Source organism: Hemibagrus wyckioides, linkage group LG02 (assembly GCF_019097595.1).
Source record: "Hemibagrus wyckioides isolate EC202008001 linkage group LG02, SWU_Hwy_1.0, whole genome shotgun sequence".
In the NCBI taxonomy this organism is placed as follows: Eukaryota; Metazoa; Chordata; class Actinopteri; order Siluriformes; family Bagridae; genus Hemibagrus; species Hemibagrus wyckioides.
The window spans coordinates 10,393,703-10,409,313 of NC_080711.1; the positions used below are offsets into that span (position 1 = coordinate 10,393,703).

The 15,611-nt window shown below is 41.6% G+C and overlaps 1 protein-coding gene across 1 annotated transcript in view; it reads right to left on the reverse strand.

Annotated features, from left to right (window-relative positions):
- Positions 1 to 10,086, reverse strand: part of mosmoa (modulator of smoothened a) — a 34,668-nt gene extending 24,582 nt beyond the window's left edge. Inside the window, exon 1 of the mRNA XM_058373458.1 lies at positions 9,175 to 10,086. Within this exon, the coding sequence (XP_058229441.1) occupies positions 9,175 to 9,280 (106 nt within the window). The 5' untranslated portion in view covers positions 9,281 to 10,086. The remainder of the gene's footprint in view (positions 1 to 9,174) is intronic.
- Between the last annotated feature and the right edge of the window lie 5,525 nt (positions 10,087 to 15,611).

The following is a 15,611-nucleotide window of genomic DNA, read 5'->3' on the forward strand; positions in this document are numbered from 1 at the left end:
CATCATAAAATGGTGAAATATGGAGAATGAAATCAAATCATGTACTTATTGAAAACCAGACCTTGTAAAGCACACATGCTATTGGGTGTATAGACTAATGGCACCTGAAGAAAGGGTAAGGGGAATCTCTCAGACTTCATAAGCAACGAATGTAAATGGTCTAAACAGCAATCTGCATGGGCTGAGAGCGATTTCAATCTGTCTCAACTTGGTTTAAGAGAAAATTTGCCCTTCCTCGTGTCCGCTAAGGTCCTGATCATGTGCTGTTGCTTTCCTGGGAATGGTGAGACTCCTAGGTTTATGTCTGAGTTTGATCAAAGCAAATGGTGCCTTGTTTTCGGTGGGAAGAACGCGTTTAATGAGCTCGATAAAGACTTGTGTCTGCATCCTGTAAACATTCCCCTCGGCTCCCTCCGTTCCCCCTGCTGCTTCACAACTACGCTCAAATTCCAGCCTTACACACAGCTGGCATGCCACGGTGCACTTCCAGAGAAGCGAGTTTTAAACACGAACACACACACACTCGAAACTTGGATAGGTCTTCTGCAGCTACACATCTGGATAAATAAACCTGAAACATTACATGTGAAAGTCAAAGCAACAGAGCAGCGTCTCTGTTCCCAGCAGTCCACCACGTTAGAGAGGGCGAGAAACCCTGTGTTGTGAGGAAGACACACCTAAATACACAACAAGAGCAGGGTTAGAGGTCACCTTCCTGTGTGCTTGGCCAGAATGGACTTGACTGACTTTGTGAAAAACAGTAAGAGAAGAGAGCTAGTGGATGCCATTTTGGGTTGTGTGCTAGACACCATGCACAGACATACCGAATGATAACCCAATAATAATAATAACCATAATAATCTCACAATCTCTTACTGGAAGAGAGGGCAGAAACGCTGGAGTAGCGGTGCCCTCATTAGCAGTGGACAGGCAGAGAGGCACAGATAGAGGCACAGATAGAGGTACGAGTTGATGTGAAACCACATGAGTGGAAAGTGGAGTATATACTGCTGCAGGCTTTCACTGTTTACTTCACCAGCTAGAACATGAAGGGATGCACGCGCATACACACACATACACACACACACACACACACACGCTCTATGGTGGAAACGATGTGGAATGCAGGATTTGTTCTTTTGCAGAGTCGAGTTGTACCTGATGAGTGACATCATACATAGCCTATGCAAATATGAGCTATTGATTGATTGATTGATTTCTGTGCCATTTTCTCAATGCTGGCAATGAAATAAGAAAAGAATAACATTACTTCATTTTAATAAGACTGTAAATGAGTGCTTTAATTAAAGGTGTGTGCAGTTACTGTAAAACTGTAGGTTTCTATAAGCCTATATTTGTCATAGTTTATACCAGAGAGAGTTCCCATCAGCTGTAAGGCAACCGTTGGGCCCTGTACTGAAAAGCATGAAAAACACTCACCATATGCTTCACGATACACATTATATTTTCCACAAGATTTTATGTTGTGGCTATGGGGATTTGTTCATACAACCACAACAGCATTATTGAGTTCAGGCACTGGAGATGAGGGTGATGAGGCCTGGGGGGTGTATTCTGCGTTTCAGTTCATCCATAATATGTTCATAGGGTTTGAGTTCAGCGCTTTTATCAAATTCTGCCACAATAACCTGCCTTTGTGCTCAGGAGCACGGTCATGCTGAAACAGCTTTATACTTCTTAGTTCCCGTGAAGGGAAATGTGCAATTTTGTGCTTCTTTAAATATGGGTGTGAAGTTTAGAGGTGTAGTGTATCAAGGTTTTCTCACACACTGCCAAGAGTGTTGCACTTAATGAATAGCTATGTGTATGTTTACTATTCTATAATAAATTATAAACTAATATTTATTTATATATATATTATTAGCTCATAATGCATGTACTTTTTATATTTAAAAAAACAATATATTGAATATTGTGCCTAAATCTAGACAGCGGTCCAGTCAAATCATTTTACAGTTCACTTATTACTTAAGATTTTTTGGAATTCTTGGACATTTTGTTTTTTCGTAGAACTTGAGCAAGTGTGCGTCTGCTGTCATTTATTCATCTCACACCCAAATCATACACATCTCACACCCAAATAACACTGCCGGGTTTGTTTGTTTTTTTTTCCCCTCTTGCTCACTTCCTGTACACAAGACATGTTAAACTGATACTAACTGACTGGATGATAACCGACTGCAAGGCAAAGGAAACGTTCAGGAGCGCCAGTCCGGGAGTTGTTCTGTATTTTGCACAAGTCAGGAAGAGAAAGATGAACAGGGTGTGTTCATATGCTGTATGATTTACTACCCCTCCCCAAATGTTGGTAACATTTACAGAATGAATTACCCTGGACACATTTGCTAAATAAATCCTACTTTTAGGGGACTCCAAAAGCAAGAATAAAACACTGATGTTTGACTAATCCCCGCACATTTAAATAGAAATATTCATCTACCCAGCAGACGTCCAAATGCTGCCATTAGGTGGTTTTAAAGCTTATCGATTTGAGTAGGTGAGCAGAACGCAGCTTAATCAGCAGACTTCACCTCCGAGTGCGGTCTGGGTGACGTCTTTCGCTCGTGTCCTGCAGCAACACACTACAGCCTGTGACTGAAGGGAGGGGCTGGCATTTACACCGTCGTGCTTATTTTACCATGGACGGAAACGGCACTTTTATTTTTTTTTTATTTTTTTCATAAATGTCTGACAACAATCCATTACTGTGCACAATCAACCCACTTGTAACGTGAATAAGTGGCATACAGCAGAGCGAGAGGCATATTAATCATTCTGCTCACACAGTGGACATGAAAGGCTGGGAGCGACTGTTGTTTTCAAAATGTCAAGACCACCAAGCTCGCCTTTTGTCCCTGCGAGTCTCTTAGTCACAGGCGGAGTGTGAAAAGTCTCCATTGTGTGAGCTGGAGTGCTCGTGTTTTTGGTTTTTTTAAATCACTGCATTTTCTGTTCAGATTCAGACTCTAAACTGGAAGTGAGTAGAAGACTGCCTAGAAAAAGCAGTTGCTTCATAAAGTGACAATACGGAATTAAATAAAGAGGGAAAAACCTTGTTTAGGCTAAAAATGGCGTTTGTTCAATAGTTAACTTTTCACAAATGTAGAGTCTGAGGAGAGGTCAAAAGGTGCTTGGGTCACGATAGATAGATAGACAGACAGACAGATACTTGATTGATCCCGAAGGAAATTCCAATACAAAAGTCCCATTTTTCCATTGAACACACTCTAATCTCACGACATCTATCGTCCTTGGATCACATTATATTTTGGTGGTGTTAGGTAATTATTCCTGGTGCATGTCTGGGATTTTAGTTCCGCCTGAATCCATCACATTTTGCACATTCTACAGTAGAAATTAGCTAGCAGAAATAACCCCAGGTACTATACAGCACGTCTCATTCAAAGGGGGGGTGGGGGGTTTCTTCAGTATAAAAAGACACTCCAGGAAGTGCTATCTTCTCCGGCTGAAACCAAAATCAATCAAAATCATCTGAATCCTTGATCAGCTACAACACGAGGACGATCCATCCCTTTCATCTATGCATCATTTACGGAGTTAAAACCATCCTGACTTTCATCTACCAGCAACATTCCTCAACAGAGGTGTGTCAGAAATCCTCCCTCACCCCAACAGTGCATGGACAAACTGATTAAAGGCATGTTATGCATGAGGTCCGTCAGTCATATCAGTATAAAAACTCCACAGCTGTGGAGCGCTCTTGCCCAAGGATAGATGACGGCGTGGAAACGGGAAAGAAGGGCGTTTAGATTGAGCTAGCTGACAGAATCACTGAATTGGGTATTTCAAACAAAATCGGTGAGAATATGATTAATGTACATCAGAGCTCAGACAATAAAATAAATTATTATAATAAACCTGGATAGCTAACTAACTTGGTAATGCTTACTGTTAAGTATCAGAAAGAGACCCGGACAGTGAAATTCTACATATCCTACATATTCCAAAAAGTATGTGGACACCGGACCATCACATTTATATATGGTTCTTCCTCAATCATTTACCACAGAGATAGAATCACACAGCTGTATTAAATGCTTTTGCATGCTCTAGCATTAAAATTTTCCTTTACTGAACCCAAACCTGTCCTAGCATGACAATGTCACTGGGCACAAAGCCAGATTTCTGCAGACATACGCCAAGCTTGGAGTGGAAGAACGTGAGCCTGACCTCAACCCCACTAAACACCTTTTGGATGAACAGGAACACTGACTGAGCCCCAGATCTCACCTAATGTCAGTGCCTGACCTCATTAAGGCTCTGCTGACTACAGGAACAGCCACGCTCCAAAACATAGTGGAAAGCCTTCTCAAAAGACTGGAGAATATTACAACAACAAAGAGAGGACTAAACCTGGAATGGCATATATATATACACCCATAAAGTCCACACACCATAATATTAGTGCCTGAGGTGTAAAGATGCCTGGGCTCCTGTGCGACACAGAAGAAAAGCATTCGCTAAAAAGCGTGACTGCTGAAAACCGCTCGCCTGGAGATCACCTGGAGTTTGAATCCTGATAATAAGGAAGGATCGTATATCCTCCGAGTGGGAGGGATGACATACTGTCAATCACAGCAGCACTAGCCAATCGTGGGCGTCTCTGAGCTGAAGTAGGATGGCAGATGGCGCTTTCCTCTCAGGTGTCTTACACTGGCCTGTGATGCTGTATAAGCAATGGTTTGAAAAGATGTAGGTGGATGGCTTCATCTGTCATTGAAGAATTCTAGCTTTCACTCTCCCTCACTGCTGACTGCTGTTTGTTGTGTGCTGGGGGGTCTAGATGATGGCTGGGAATAGGGAGAGATTTTAATTCCAAAAAATGAGAGAGAGAGAGAGAGAGAGAGAGAGAGAAAGAAAAAGTAAGAGAGAGAGATGCTTTGTAGATAAGTTTCCTGGACATTTTGTTCTTGCCTCTTTGTTATTCCCAAGATACTTAGCCAAGATTTCTTATGGTTTAAAACCAGTGTTGTCCGAAACCATGCAGATTTATAATGACAAGGTTTTTATACAGCACAGTGATGGAAATGAGGTTACCCTCACTATTGTTCTTGATGAGGAAAAGGTGAGAGATTGTGCTTTGAGGCACTGCTTTGACTTTTGAGTCGTATTCATGTGCTAAATCCTCCTGTGGTGTCAGGTGACCGTGTGCACCTTCACAACCGCTGCTTAACACCTGGAGGAGGGGGGAAAAAAGCTAATAGTAGCACTGAAATAAATGCATTCTTCAGGACAGGATCGTGTGTCTAAGCTGAAGCAAAGTGTTTGATGTGAAAGTTTTGCAGAGCAGTCGATGCTTCGGCACATCCAGAAAGGACTAGAAGGAAGTAACATAAGAAATGTAAAAGCTGAAGTGTGCAAGTGCTGCTAAAGCGGACAGGCTTGAAAAATGTACTCTGTGCATTCTGCTCCCTCATCTGCTTTGCACTTTCACTGCTGCAATCCTGCTGCTGACTTGCATTTATTTCAATGTCTGTTGTTTGTTTCTTTAAAATGATTTCTTCGGCATCGCTTGTTTTATCTTGAACGATGGCCTGCGAGATGGATTTCGACCGAACAATGGAAAGGAAAGACGATTTTCCGAGACGTTTTAAAAGGTGCCTTTTCCTCTACTTTGTTGACTAAAACCTAGGCGTGTAGGAATTCGTTAAACTTCCTTCACGGCTACTTATTGCTTTTCACAGCATCCCTCAGCCCTCGAGCAGTCACAGCCATGGCAATTAGATTTCACCCAGAAAGAGCGTAAACATCCACTAGCGCTGATGCATGAGTAACACAAATGACATTAATGTTAAAAGCTGCTGAAAGCTTCAACGTACTTAAAAATGTTGACGCCTCGGGGCACTTCTGGCATCTAAACAAGCGTTAATCATTAATCACACAGGCAAACGTAACACACTGCTGTCTGACCAGAAATGTCTGGACATCAGCCTCCTTCCGCCGAAGTAATTTGGGAGTTACCTTAAAGCTCCAAAATGTTCTGGGGGGGGAAAAACAGGAATAGAACAAACTAAAAGGTCAGATTAAAAATAGTGCAGCCCACAGCCTCTGGAGTTCAGCTAGTCAGTGTAAAACCACCGTATAGAAAATTGTTTCTGTCTCTGGAGAGAACGCTCTAATTTCCCTTCATCCTCATCTTCAGCAGGAAGGGCAGAGGGGCGGACGCTGCAATCTCCATGACAGAACGCAGAGGGAAAACGAGACGGCAATAATCACGAGCGCCAGGCTCAATCACCGAAGCGTTTCCTTTATATGAACTTGTCATGTGAGTCGAAAGTATGATTCCAGCGCGTTTATCCAGATCGTCCTGGAATGGAAAATCGGGCACTTGCTCCTACAGCTTATCACATACACGCAAAAACTGTGACTGTCATAAGCAGCGAAAGGCATGTGCAGGTAGGACTGTCAGTACACTAACAATGTCCTGAACAGCACTAATCACAGAATACTGATATGCTGAATCCTAGAAGTATTAAATTAAAAAAAGTAGAAATTGTGATGGCTAGACGACTGGATCAGAGCATCTCCAAGACTGCAGCTCTTGTGGGGTGTTCCCGGTCTGCAGTGGTCAGTATCTATCAAAAGTGGTACAAGGAAGTAACAGTGGTGAACCAGTGACAGGGTCATGGATGGTCAAGGCTCACTGATGCACATGGGGAGTGAAGGCTGGCCCGTGTGATCCGATCGAAAAGACGAGCTACTGTTGCTCAAATTGCTGAAGCAGTTAATGCTGGTTCTGATAGAAAGGTGTCAGAATACACAGTATATGGCGAGTCAAGGGGACCAACGCCAACATTAATCAGGTAGTCATAATGTTATGCCTGAACGGTTTATATCTATATCTAATAGCTGTCTGCAGGACAAGCTCTCACTGAATTAGTCGTCTTTACTTTTTCTTTCTCTTTTATCAGTGGATTTATAGCACTGGGTAAAAGGATCTGCTTCCCTCTTTCCACATGTGTCATGGTTTTTTTTGCAGAGAATGTGTCAAAACAGGAAAGTGTCGAACACCATCCCGGTGTCACCCCTTTTTAACCTTCGATGACTACAGGGATACAGGAAGCAACAATAAAAACTCTGTGACATTACTAAATAACACCCACTGTATCAAAGATGTGTTGAATTGGGAGTCTTAGGGTGGAACAGATAACTCAATGGTCGACCCCAAGCTTCACAAAACCGTCCTGCGTATAAGGTTGAAAAAGCACAGCTATCTTCATTTCATACCTGCCATTTATTTCAAATAATCATCATCATTACTGACTTACACATGGTCATTCTATTTGCTTCATGTGGGATTTTTTTTTGTGTTTTTTCTGTTGTAATAATAATTTTCAGGTACTACTCTACTACTCATGCAACCCATCCTACATCCTCAGGAGAACTCCTACTTTCACAGGGAACGTTATGTAACGGGAAAACTGACACTCGGCTAGGATACGGACAGCTCTGGGCTTACATTAACACTGCCCTTCTACACTGTGCTCTGCGGTGGAAAAGTGATAACTGTGAGTGTTTCTTGCATGCTAACACATAGCATCTTTTACTCTACCTCAGCTGACTGCCTTTTACTGGCAAATAAGACTGCTTTTAACTTACAGCATGGAACATTCAGCTTTGCAAACTGCTGCCTAAGGTAAAGGAGAGATTGGGTTTTGTGCAGATGTACGAGAGAGAGTTTTACTTTTAAAGGTTAAATTAAAATGCTATATCTTGGCTCTGGAAACATGTAGCGAAAGTCCAGGAACATCACTCTTCATGATGCCAGGGGCTTCGTGATGAAAGTTGTCACTGGCCTGTTCATTCTTTTTGCCTTTTCTGAATTATGAGAAAGCATTGCTACTTGCTCTGCCCTCCAAGTACGGGCAAGAAAAAACTGTTCCTCAAACTGCACTGTGCTATGTGTTTTCTCATGTTCATTGTATCTGCACAGTATTCGACAGAGCTTCATCATGCCATCCCTGCCAGGTCCAGTTCTTTTTAGTCTTGCTAGACTCTGCCTTTACAACCCAATAAGTTTCGGATTCAGCATTGTGGCCACAAAATAAACTTTCTTGTCTTGATTTTTCTCAGACAAAAAAAGGAACTATTGATATGTACGCATCAATGCAGAAGTTTATTTTCTCACCCCGGGCTGCTGACATTTAGATGGTTTTTAAAAATGACGTGCAAGGTTTGAACAGCGCACAACACACTGCCCTAAAATAAACCCATTGCAGTCACATTGCTGCATATTGCAATGTGTTGCTAGACACCCACTGAATATTCACCCACAAAACCTCGAAAAGATTCTGCAATATGCTCACGGCTCACATTTAGAAACAGATCGGTCACACAGAGAGTGACGGCAGCCCTGTTCAGCCACCAAACAAAAGCAGACAGCTCCTTTGACTGTGGGATGACTCTCTGACCCACGGCTGTCTATCAATACCCTGTCTACTTTCAGAAAGCTGGAGCGAAAATGGCCAAGTGCACTTTTTAAAGAGCAGGCGTTTAAAGGCTATTAGGGCATCGCAGCGGTGCAGCAGGGAACGTTGCTCCCTCGTAGCTTCAAGGTCCGTGGTTCGATCCTGAGCTCGGATTACTGTCTGCGTGCAGGGTTTTTTTTTTTTTTTTGTGCATGGGTCCTCCAGTTTCTCCTCAACTCCCAAATACCTGCTGGTCAGTGTGAATGTACAGGTGATGGATGTTGTCCCATTCAGGGTGCATCTCCGCCTTGCACCCAGTATTCCTGGGATAGACTCTGGGACCCTGAGTGCTCTAAATTATGAATAGGTGAAAGAACTTAAACTCTAGTGTTTGTGTGTGTGTGAAAAATGAAGTCATGTTCAGGTTAAGCTCAAAAACAAAACTCTCCGTTTCTGTTAAGGGTCTTTACAAAACGTGACAGCTAAATAAAAGCCAGATTAGGGTTGAGATTAATTGTTCATGGGTTATTTTAAAGGTTTGTGATATAAATAGTGGTCAGACATACGGATGGAGAGTTCAAGGCCTGTTAGAAAATAGTTTTTTTTATGGTTTTAAAAAGAGCTTCTCGTTTTAAACCCCCTAGTTATTAAGGAGTCAGACTGTACTGTGTGTGTTTATGTAAACAGACCCGGTGTGGTGTGTTATTTTCGTTAAAGCTCTTACCCGCAGATTCGCCCGTGTTGATCCAGTCCGGGTTTGCGACGCTAGCTATGGCAAATATATCCGCAGCCAGAAAGAGACACCCTGAAATTATGGTCAGTTTATCCATCTCAGTTTGTGTCGAGGTGAAAACTGCGGGTGAAATCTGTCCTGGAAAGTGCGAGGACTCAGTGATTCGGGGTAGCAGTTTGTGCTCGAGCTGTCCGGCCACGGAAAGGCTCTTCAGTTCGGACACATCACTGCGCGAGCTGCTTTCCGTCCTGCAATTATGGTCCACGCGAGACAACAGCCGCGTTTACATCTCAGGACCCGGCGGTTAGCGTTTGTGTATCCGTTGTGAAGCGGTGTGTCGCTGGTGAGGGCCCGAGAGTGACTCGGTGCAGCGGCATTCGGTGAGTGCGGCTAGCAGAAGCAGCGTTAGCTAGCACAACACGGCCCCGGTCTGGGGATCCGAGCACCGGACGGCGGGCCTACAACCACTCGACACCCGATCACCCATCTGGATACGCGTTAGAAGGCGACGGTTTCAGCGGGGGGTGGCCAAACACGCGATATGCAAAGTCAGAATGGCGCGGAGAAAGCTGCTTGCTGAGCCCGAGCGATACCGTTATGCGAGCGGAGAGCCATCCTCCTCCTCGGCGGTGTGTTCATGATCCCTCCTCCTCCGCTCTCCTCGGCTGGAAGCGCATCTGCACGGAGCGCGAGCTAGCGCCGGAGCATCGAGACAACACGCGAAAGAGCTATGTAAACGGGTCAGGGGTGTGTCGCGACTCTTCATTTGGTGCCTACTTATTCAATGTGATATTTGATAGAAGAAACGCAACAGCGACGGGGGGGGATATCTCCTGATCCAGTTCTCAGATGACATCGAGCAGCTAAACACCCCCAACAGGCTGTGTGTCGTCAGACGCACAACAGCCTCCAACATCCCGTTTCAGGCGAGCGTGTTCTCGCGAGATTTAAAAGACGCTTAAGGGGCCGATTACGTAAACGACCGGGACTCGATAAAAAATTGAAAATCCACGATATGAACAGCATGGAGTCAAAGGGTTCAGTGTAAAGGCATGGTTCAGAGAGGAGTCAGAGTGGTTAGGGCATTTGTGTGTGACTCAGAGAGTAGGAGTCTGAACAACTGGTCAGAAGGTTGTGTGTTTGAATCCCAGTACCAACAAACTCTGGACAATAAACAATGCCCTTACCCATCATCTGCTCAGATCAGCTGTACACTGCTTTGAGCATGCAAAATAAGTAAAAATACATGAAAAAAACCCTTTTTAAATAACATAAAGAAGTAAACATCAAACACCAACCATATGTTTTGAGACAAACTCCTTTTAGTGTAGTCAGCATGGAGGTGCAGTGCGTTGAATCGCTCCCTCACAGCTCCTGAGCTCAGTTGTGAGCTCAACAGTCCTGAGCTCAAATTTCGCATGTTCTCCCTGTCTGTGTGGGTTTCCTCCTGGTTCTTTGGTTTCCTTCTCCCTCCCAAAACCATATAATGAAAGTCACGTAACTTGAAATTTCGCTTGAAATCATTAAGTTAACTGGGCTGACCAAGGGGCATACGAGATACATAACATACAGTATTATTGGTCATGTTATTAACATTTACATTTATAATGTGCCCCATTTAATCTCTGATAATGAATTAAGTATAAGTAAGTATAAACCAATACTGTATACTAAGATTTCTCCATCCCTCTATTTGCTTTATTTATTTATTTATTTATTTAATCATTTATTTTTCGAATGACACTTTAAGCCAGAGAGGTTTTAATTATAAGCCTCTCTTTTAAGGGTCTGTATTAATTAGTCTTAAACCATGCTAGCTATTCAATTTTTTTCCTGGAGGCCAAGAAAGTACTAATAAAAAAACCTGAGCAATAAAAACATGAATATTTACTATGCTGCTGATGGTTACGGGGTAAATAAAAAGTCCAGAAGTTGCATATTACATCTGTTACAACAGAACATTACAGTCATTTTTTGCAAGGTTTAGGTTCATCCTCACGATTCATCCTCAAAGGGTTGCCTTTTTTTGCTCTTGCTTTTGCTTAAAAAAGTAAAGTAGGATGTCATGTACTTTCCTGAAACACGCCAAGAATCTCTGAATCACGACCAATGGGTTTAAACTTAAAACTATTCACATGCTTTTCAAGTTTATATGAATGACCTGGTGCTTTATAGTTAGTGATTTATTCTGGAGTTTTATTGCATAAATCTGTCAGTGTAAAAAAAATCATGCACTGCATTGTTAGTGGAAGCTACAAAGTCAATTCTATTGACCCCTGTGAAAGAAAAAAGCCAAGCAACTCACCATAACAGTTTATTATGTAGTGTTGTAACTGCATGTTATATAATCAAGTTGCTTTGTTGAACAAAGGGCTATAAAGCTGAGCATTTGAAGCTGACGTATTCACAGAAAGAGCTCATGAGAAAAACAATTAGGATATTTAAACACCCAGATCCTGTAAGAGGATGTGAAGATGAACTGTGTCAGCAGCAATTCTGCTCACTTGGCTTTTATAAGGTCCAGCAGCTACAACACTTACCTGGGTACGAGCAGCGCCCATCACTTACAATCAACTGAAACTAATTAACTCTAAGCAGCTCAGGCAGAAACTCTCATATTGCCTCCAGTTGTTCATTTTCAGATGTTTAGATGGCTTTTCTCTGTAACTCAACCGCAACATTTTAAAGGATCTGAAGATAAATAATTATCTTTTATACTTTATGCAAATCCAGGTTGAGCTCTGCAGGTTATTTACATATCAGACATCAGACTGAAGATGCTGAAAATTGTGATCTTTGTGATATTGAACACGCTTGTTGGTACCAGATGGGCTTGTTTAAGTATTCCAGATATGCTTAGATATACTTATTTGCTCACCAAAGTAGTAAAGATGGATGATTTATTATTTTAATATTTATGGAAGTGAAGTGAAGCTCTTGACCTGTATCTGCACGATTTGATTCATTGTGGCGTTGTCATATGATTGGCTGAACTGCATGAACGAGCAGGTGTACTGGTGTTGAAGAGGACATTGAGTATATAGCTTAATATCGTGTGATTAATGTGTTCATAGACATTTCCCTAAACATCATAGACAGCATAGGATGTTAAAGCCAGACATTTTCAACTTAATATGTTGATAAAACTGATAAAATGCAATAAAAAAAAGTCTTAAGTGAAATGAATTTGTTAAACAATTGTCAAATACAAGTCTTGCAGACGTAATAATCTATGAAGCTTATTTCGTATATTTTAATACTTTTTTAAAAGACATGTAAAGTTTAAAAACTTGCATTGCATTTGATTTGAGTTTCATTTCATTGTGGCCTTAAGAACATCTACTAATGCTTACTCCAGGAAAACTCTGAAAGTCTTAGAAATATATAGTATTCGTAGGAAAAAAAAAATTGGTGCTGATTCATCATGCTTCATTCAGTAGTTCAGAACACTTAATATGGTAAGAAGGGACAGCCAATCAAAATCAATAAATCTGGCTTACATAAGATTAAATAAGATCCAAAATGAAAAGACAATACCAAATAGCAATAATTTAAAGATGTAGATTTAAACCTACTATATATATAATCTTATATAGATATATAACCTTTAATATGTTTTTATTGTCCTTATATAACTTTACATTTTAAATACTACAAACTCTACAGTAAACAGCATTTAGGTATATTAGGCCTTTATATAATGTTATAACTATATTATAAGCTCCCTGTTACTCTGTAACAGGACTGAATCACTTATTGATTAGCTGGATATGTATCTATGATTGTTCTACTTGACACAATTAGATTATTAGCCATCACTGGCATCAGAAGGTTGCCATAGTGATGCAGAGGAACATTGTCCTCTCTTAACAGCAGGTTACAGATGTAGTCTCGTCTCCTGCGTTTTTACTTTTCATATTGCGACGAACGTTGGCGCATGGACCGGATTCTTCTGTAAAAGACAAGAATGCTCCACGCTAATTCTTTCCCACATTCGAGCCCTGTTATCAGCGAGCAGTAAAACCCAGAGGGCTTGATCTCACCTCTCGCTTAGACCGTATCAGCTGCTCTGTGGACGTGGAGGTAAAATTACAGCAGGAAGGATAACGTTTAGTCTGCAGACGGTATGAACGTCAAGGCGGCACTGCAGAGCTGGAAATAAGCCATGCGATGACATTTGATATGCCTCATGAATGTATATATACAGGACATCTCAGAGAAATAAAATAGCACTGCAGGCGAAAAACTCCACCTTTAGAAAAAGACTTTGAGTTATTAGAGCTGATAAATGTGGCCCGGTGACTAATTACACACTGCTATTCATGTACTTACTCCAAATAACTCTATCGCTGGCCTGCTGGAAATGTTTGCTACAGATTCCTGCAGCTACAGGAGAGACAGCAGTATATATTTCAGCGTATAAATGCTTGTTTACAGGTAGGTCTAATTCCAAATCACATACATAGGAGCTGTAATAAATCTTTTTGATGCATTTATTGTAAATACCAATGAATCAGCGTGACTCTTTTAAAAATTACATTCCCTTCAGTTGAATTTGTGCACTTGGTGGTTTCTTGGTATCAGCTTGGTATCAGCTGTGTGTGTGTGTGTGTTTCATCTCAGTAACTTCTGAGAACAGGAAAGAAAAAGAGAAGCTGGGTGAGGGGCTGACTGTTTCTAGCTGCTACATAGTAAGTAAATACAGGAACAAACTTTCACACAAACATTTCACAATATAAAATGTCATTAAAATCTATTGTAATCATTGACAAATTGCTGCGGTATAAGAAGAATAAAACCCTTCAGAAAGTGCTATTACAGGAGACTATAGTCAACTTCAGAGTAGTCGTGGGACGCTGCTTGATTGTTCATTTAAGAAAGTGGTGGAAATGAATAAGTACCATAAACTTTACATCATTTAGATGTGAAATCCTGATCCTCATAAGCGCTCACTGTCAGTTGTAAACATAACCCGGATTCCTTCGTCCATGAGGGAAGTAGAGCATCACGGCGGTGTTGTTTTTATCCAGGTAGACAGTTAAAAAAACATGGAACGCCCTTTTAAAAATCCGCTAGAATCCAACCAATTTAGATGACAACTTCAAAACTCCTGAAGTGTTTCCAATTATGCATCAGACGTTCAGTCGGCATGTCCTGGGCGTGACGTCTGAGTCTGAGCTTATGTTAGCTCTATCTTTTTCTAGCTTGCTCGATGACAAAAATGTTACTCAGGACATACACGTCATTTTGCTACACCCTAGACTGCCACCCAAATAAACTCATCGGCTACGTTCCTGGTCCTCCAACGTTTCGCCCCACGAGCCTCCTTTTCCTCTTTTTTAAATTCCACTGTAAACATACAGAGAGTGTTATGAAGCAGAACACACACGCTCAAGCAAATATTCACAACTCGTTACTCAGAAAATCCAGAGTGTAGACCATATGTTCCCTCGATGACATCAGCTGCAGGCCAACAGACAGGCAGCATTGAGAGGGATGAATCTGTCCTGTGTTATAACAGGCATCACAAGACAACAAAATGAGATCAACTGACCTCAAACAGCTTCTTTCAGTTTCCCCGACAGATCCTACACTTAGGCTCTCTTTAGTGGTCGGAAAAACAAAGCAAAGCAATTGTGTGCTTGTGTGAGAAAAAGTAGCTTGGCGCTTGATGTGTAGAGATGTGTATTAGCGGTTTTGGACCATAGCTCTGTCACAGATTCCTTACTGAAAACTTATATAGTATTATATAGTATGTTCCTCTAGATTTAAGCAGATGGCTGGAGTCCTATTGAAATGTCTATTTATTTTCACCCAAGTTTCATCTGCAAACATGATATTCACTAAAATTAGCTCACATACAGTGTATACAACAGATGAGTTTTGGTTTTTTATTTTTTTTAGGTTAGGTCTAATAAAAGTACATTTTGTCTGAATGTCACTTCTTGTCGCTTACTCATTAACAGAGTTGTAACTGAATAGAGTTTCTGTTCTAAGATTAACCTGTATGAGAGCGCACTTGATGTACCAGGGTAGCGTTGCTTCCTTACAGCACCGTGACCTCTGGTTCAAACATTAGCTTGGGTTACAGCCTGTGCAGAGTTTCACATGTTCTTCCTGTCTCTGTGTGGGGTTTCCTGCAAGTCTCCAAGTCTGCTCTGGTCTCCTTTCATCTTCCCAGATACATGCCAGTAAGTGCATTTGCTCCACTAGGTGTAAATGTGTGTGCATGCCCCATGAAGAGCCTCATACTGGGTGTGTCTATATGGATAGACTCCAGATCCATGGCCACAGTGACCAGGATTAAACGGTTACTACAGTTAGATAAGTGAAAGAATGAATAAATCCATACAAAAGAATCCATCAGTCTCTTTAATTGTTTTTTAATCGTCTCCTTTCCCCAGAGGCACTACATATTTGATTAGTAC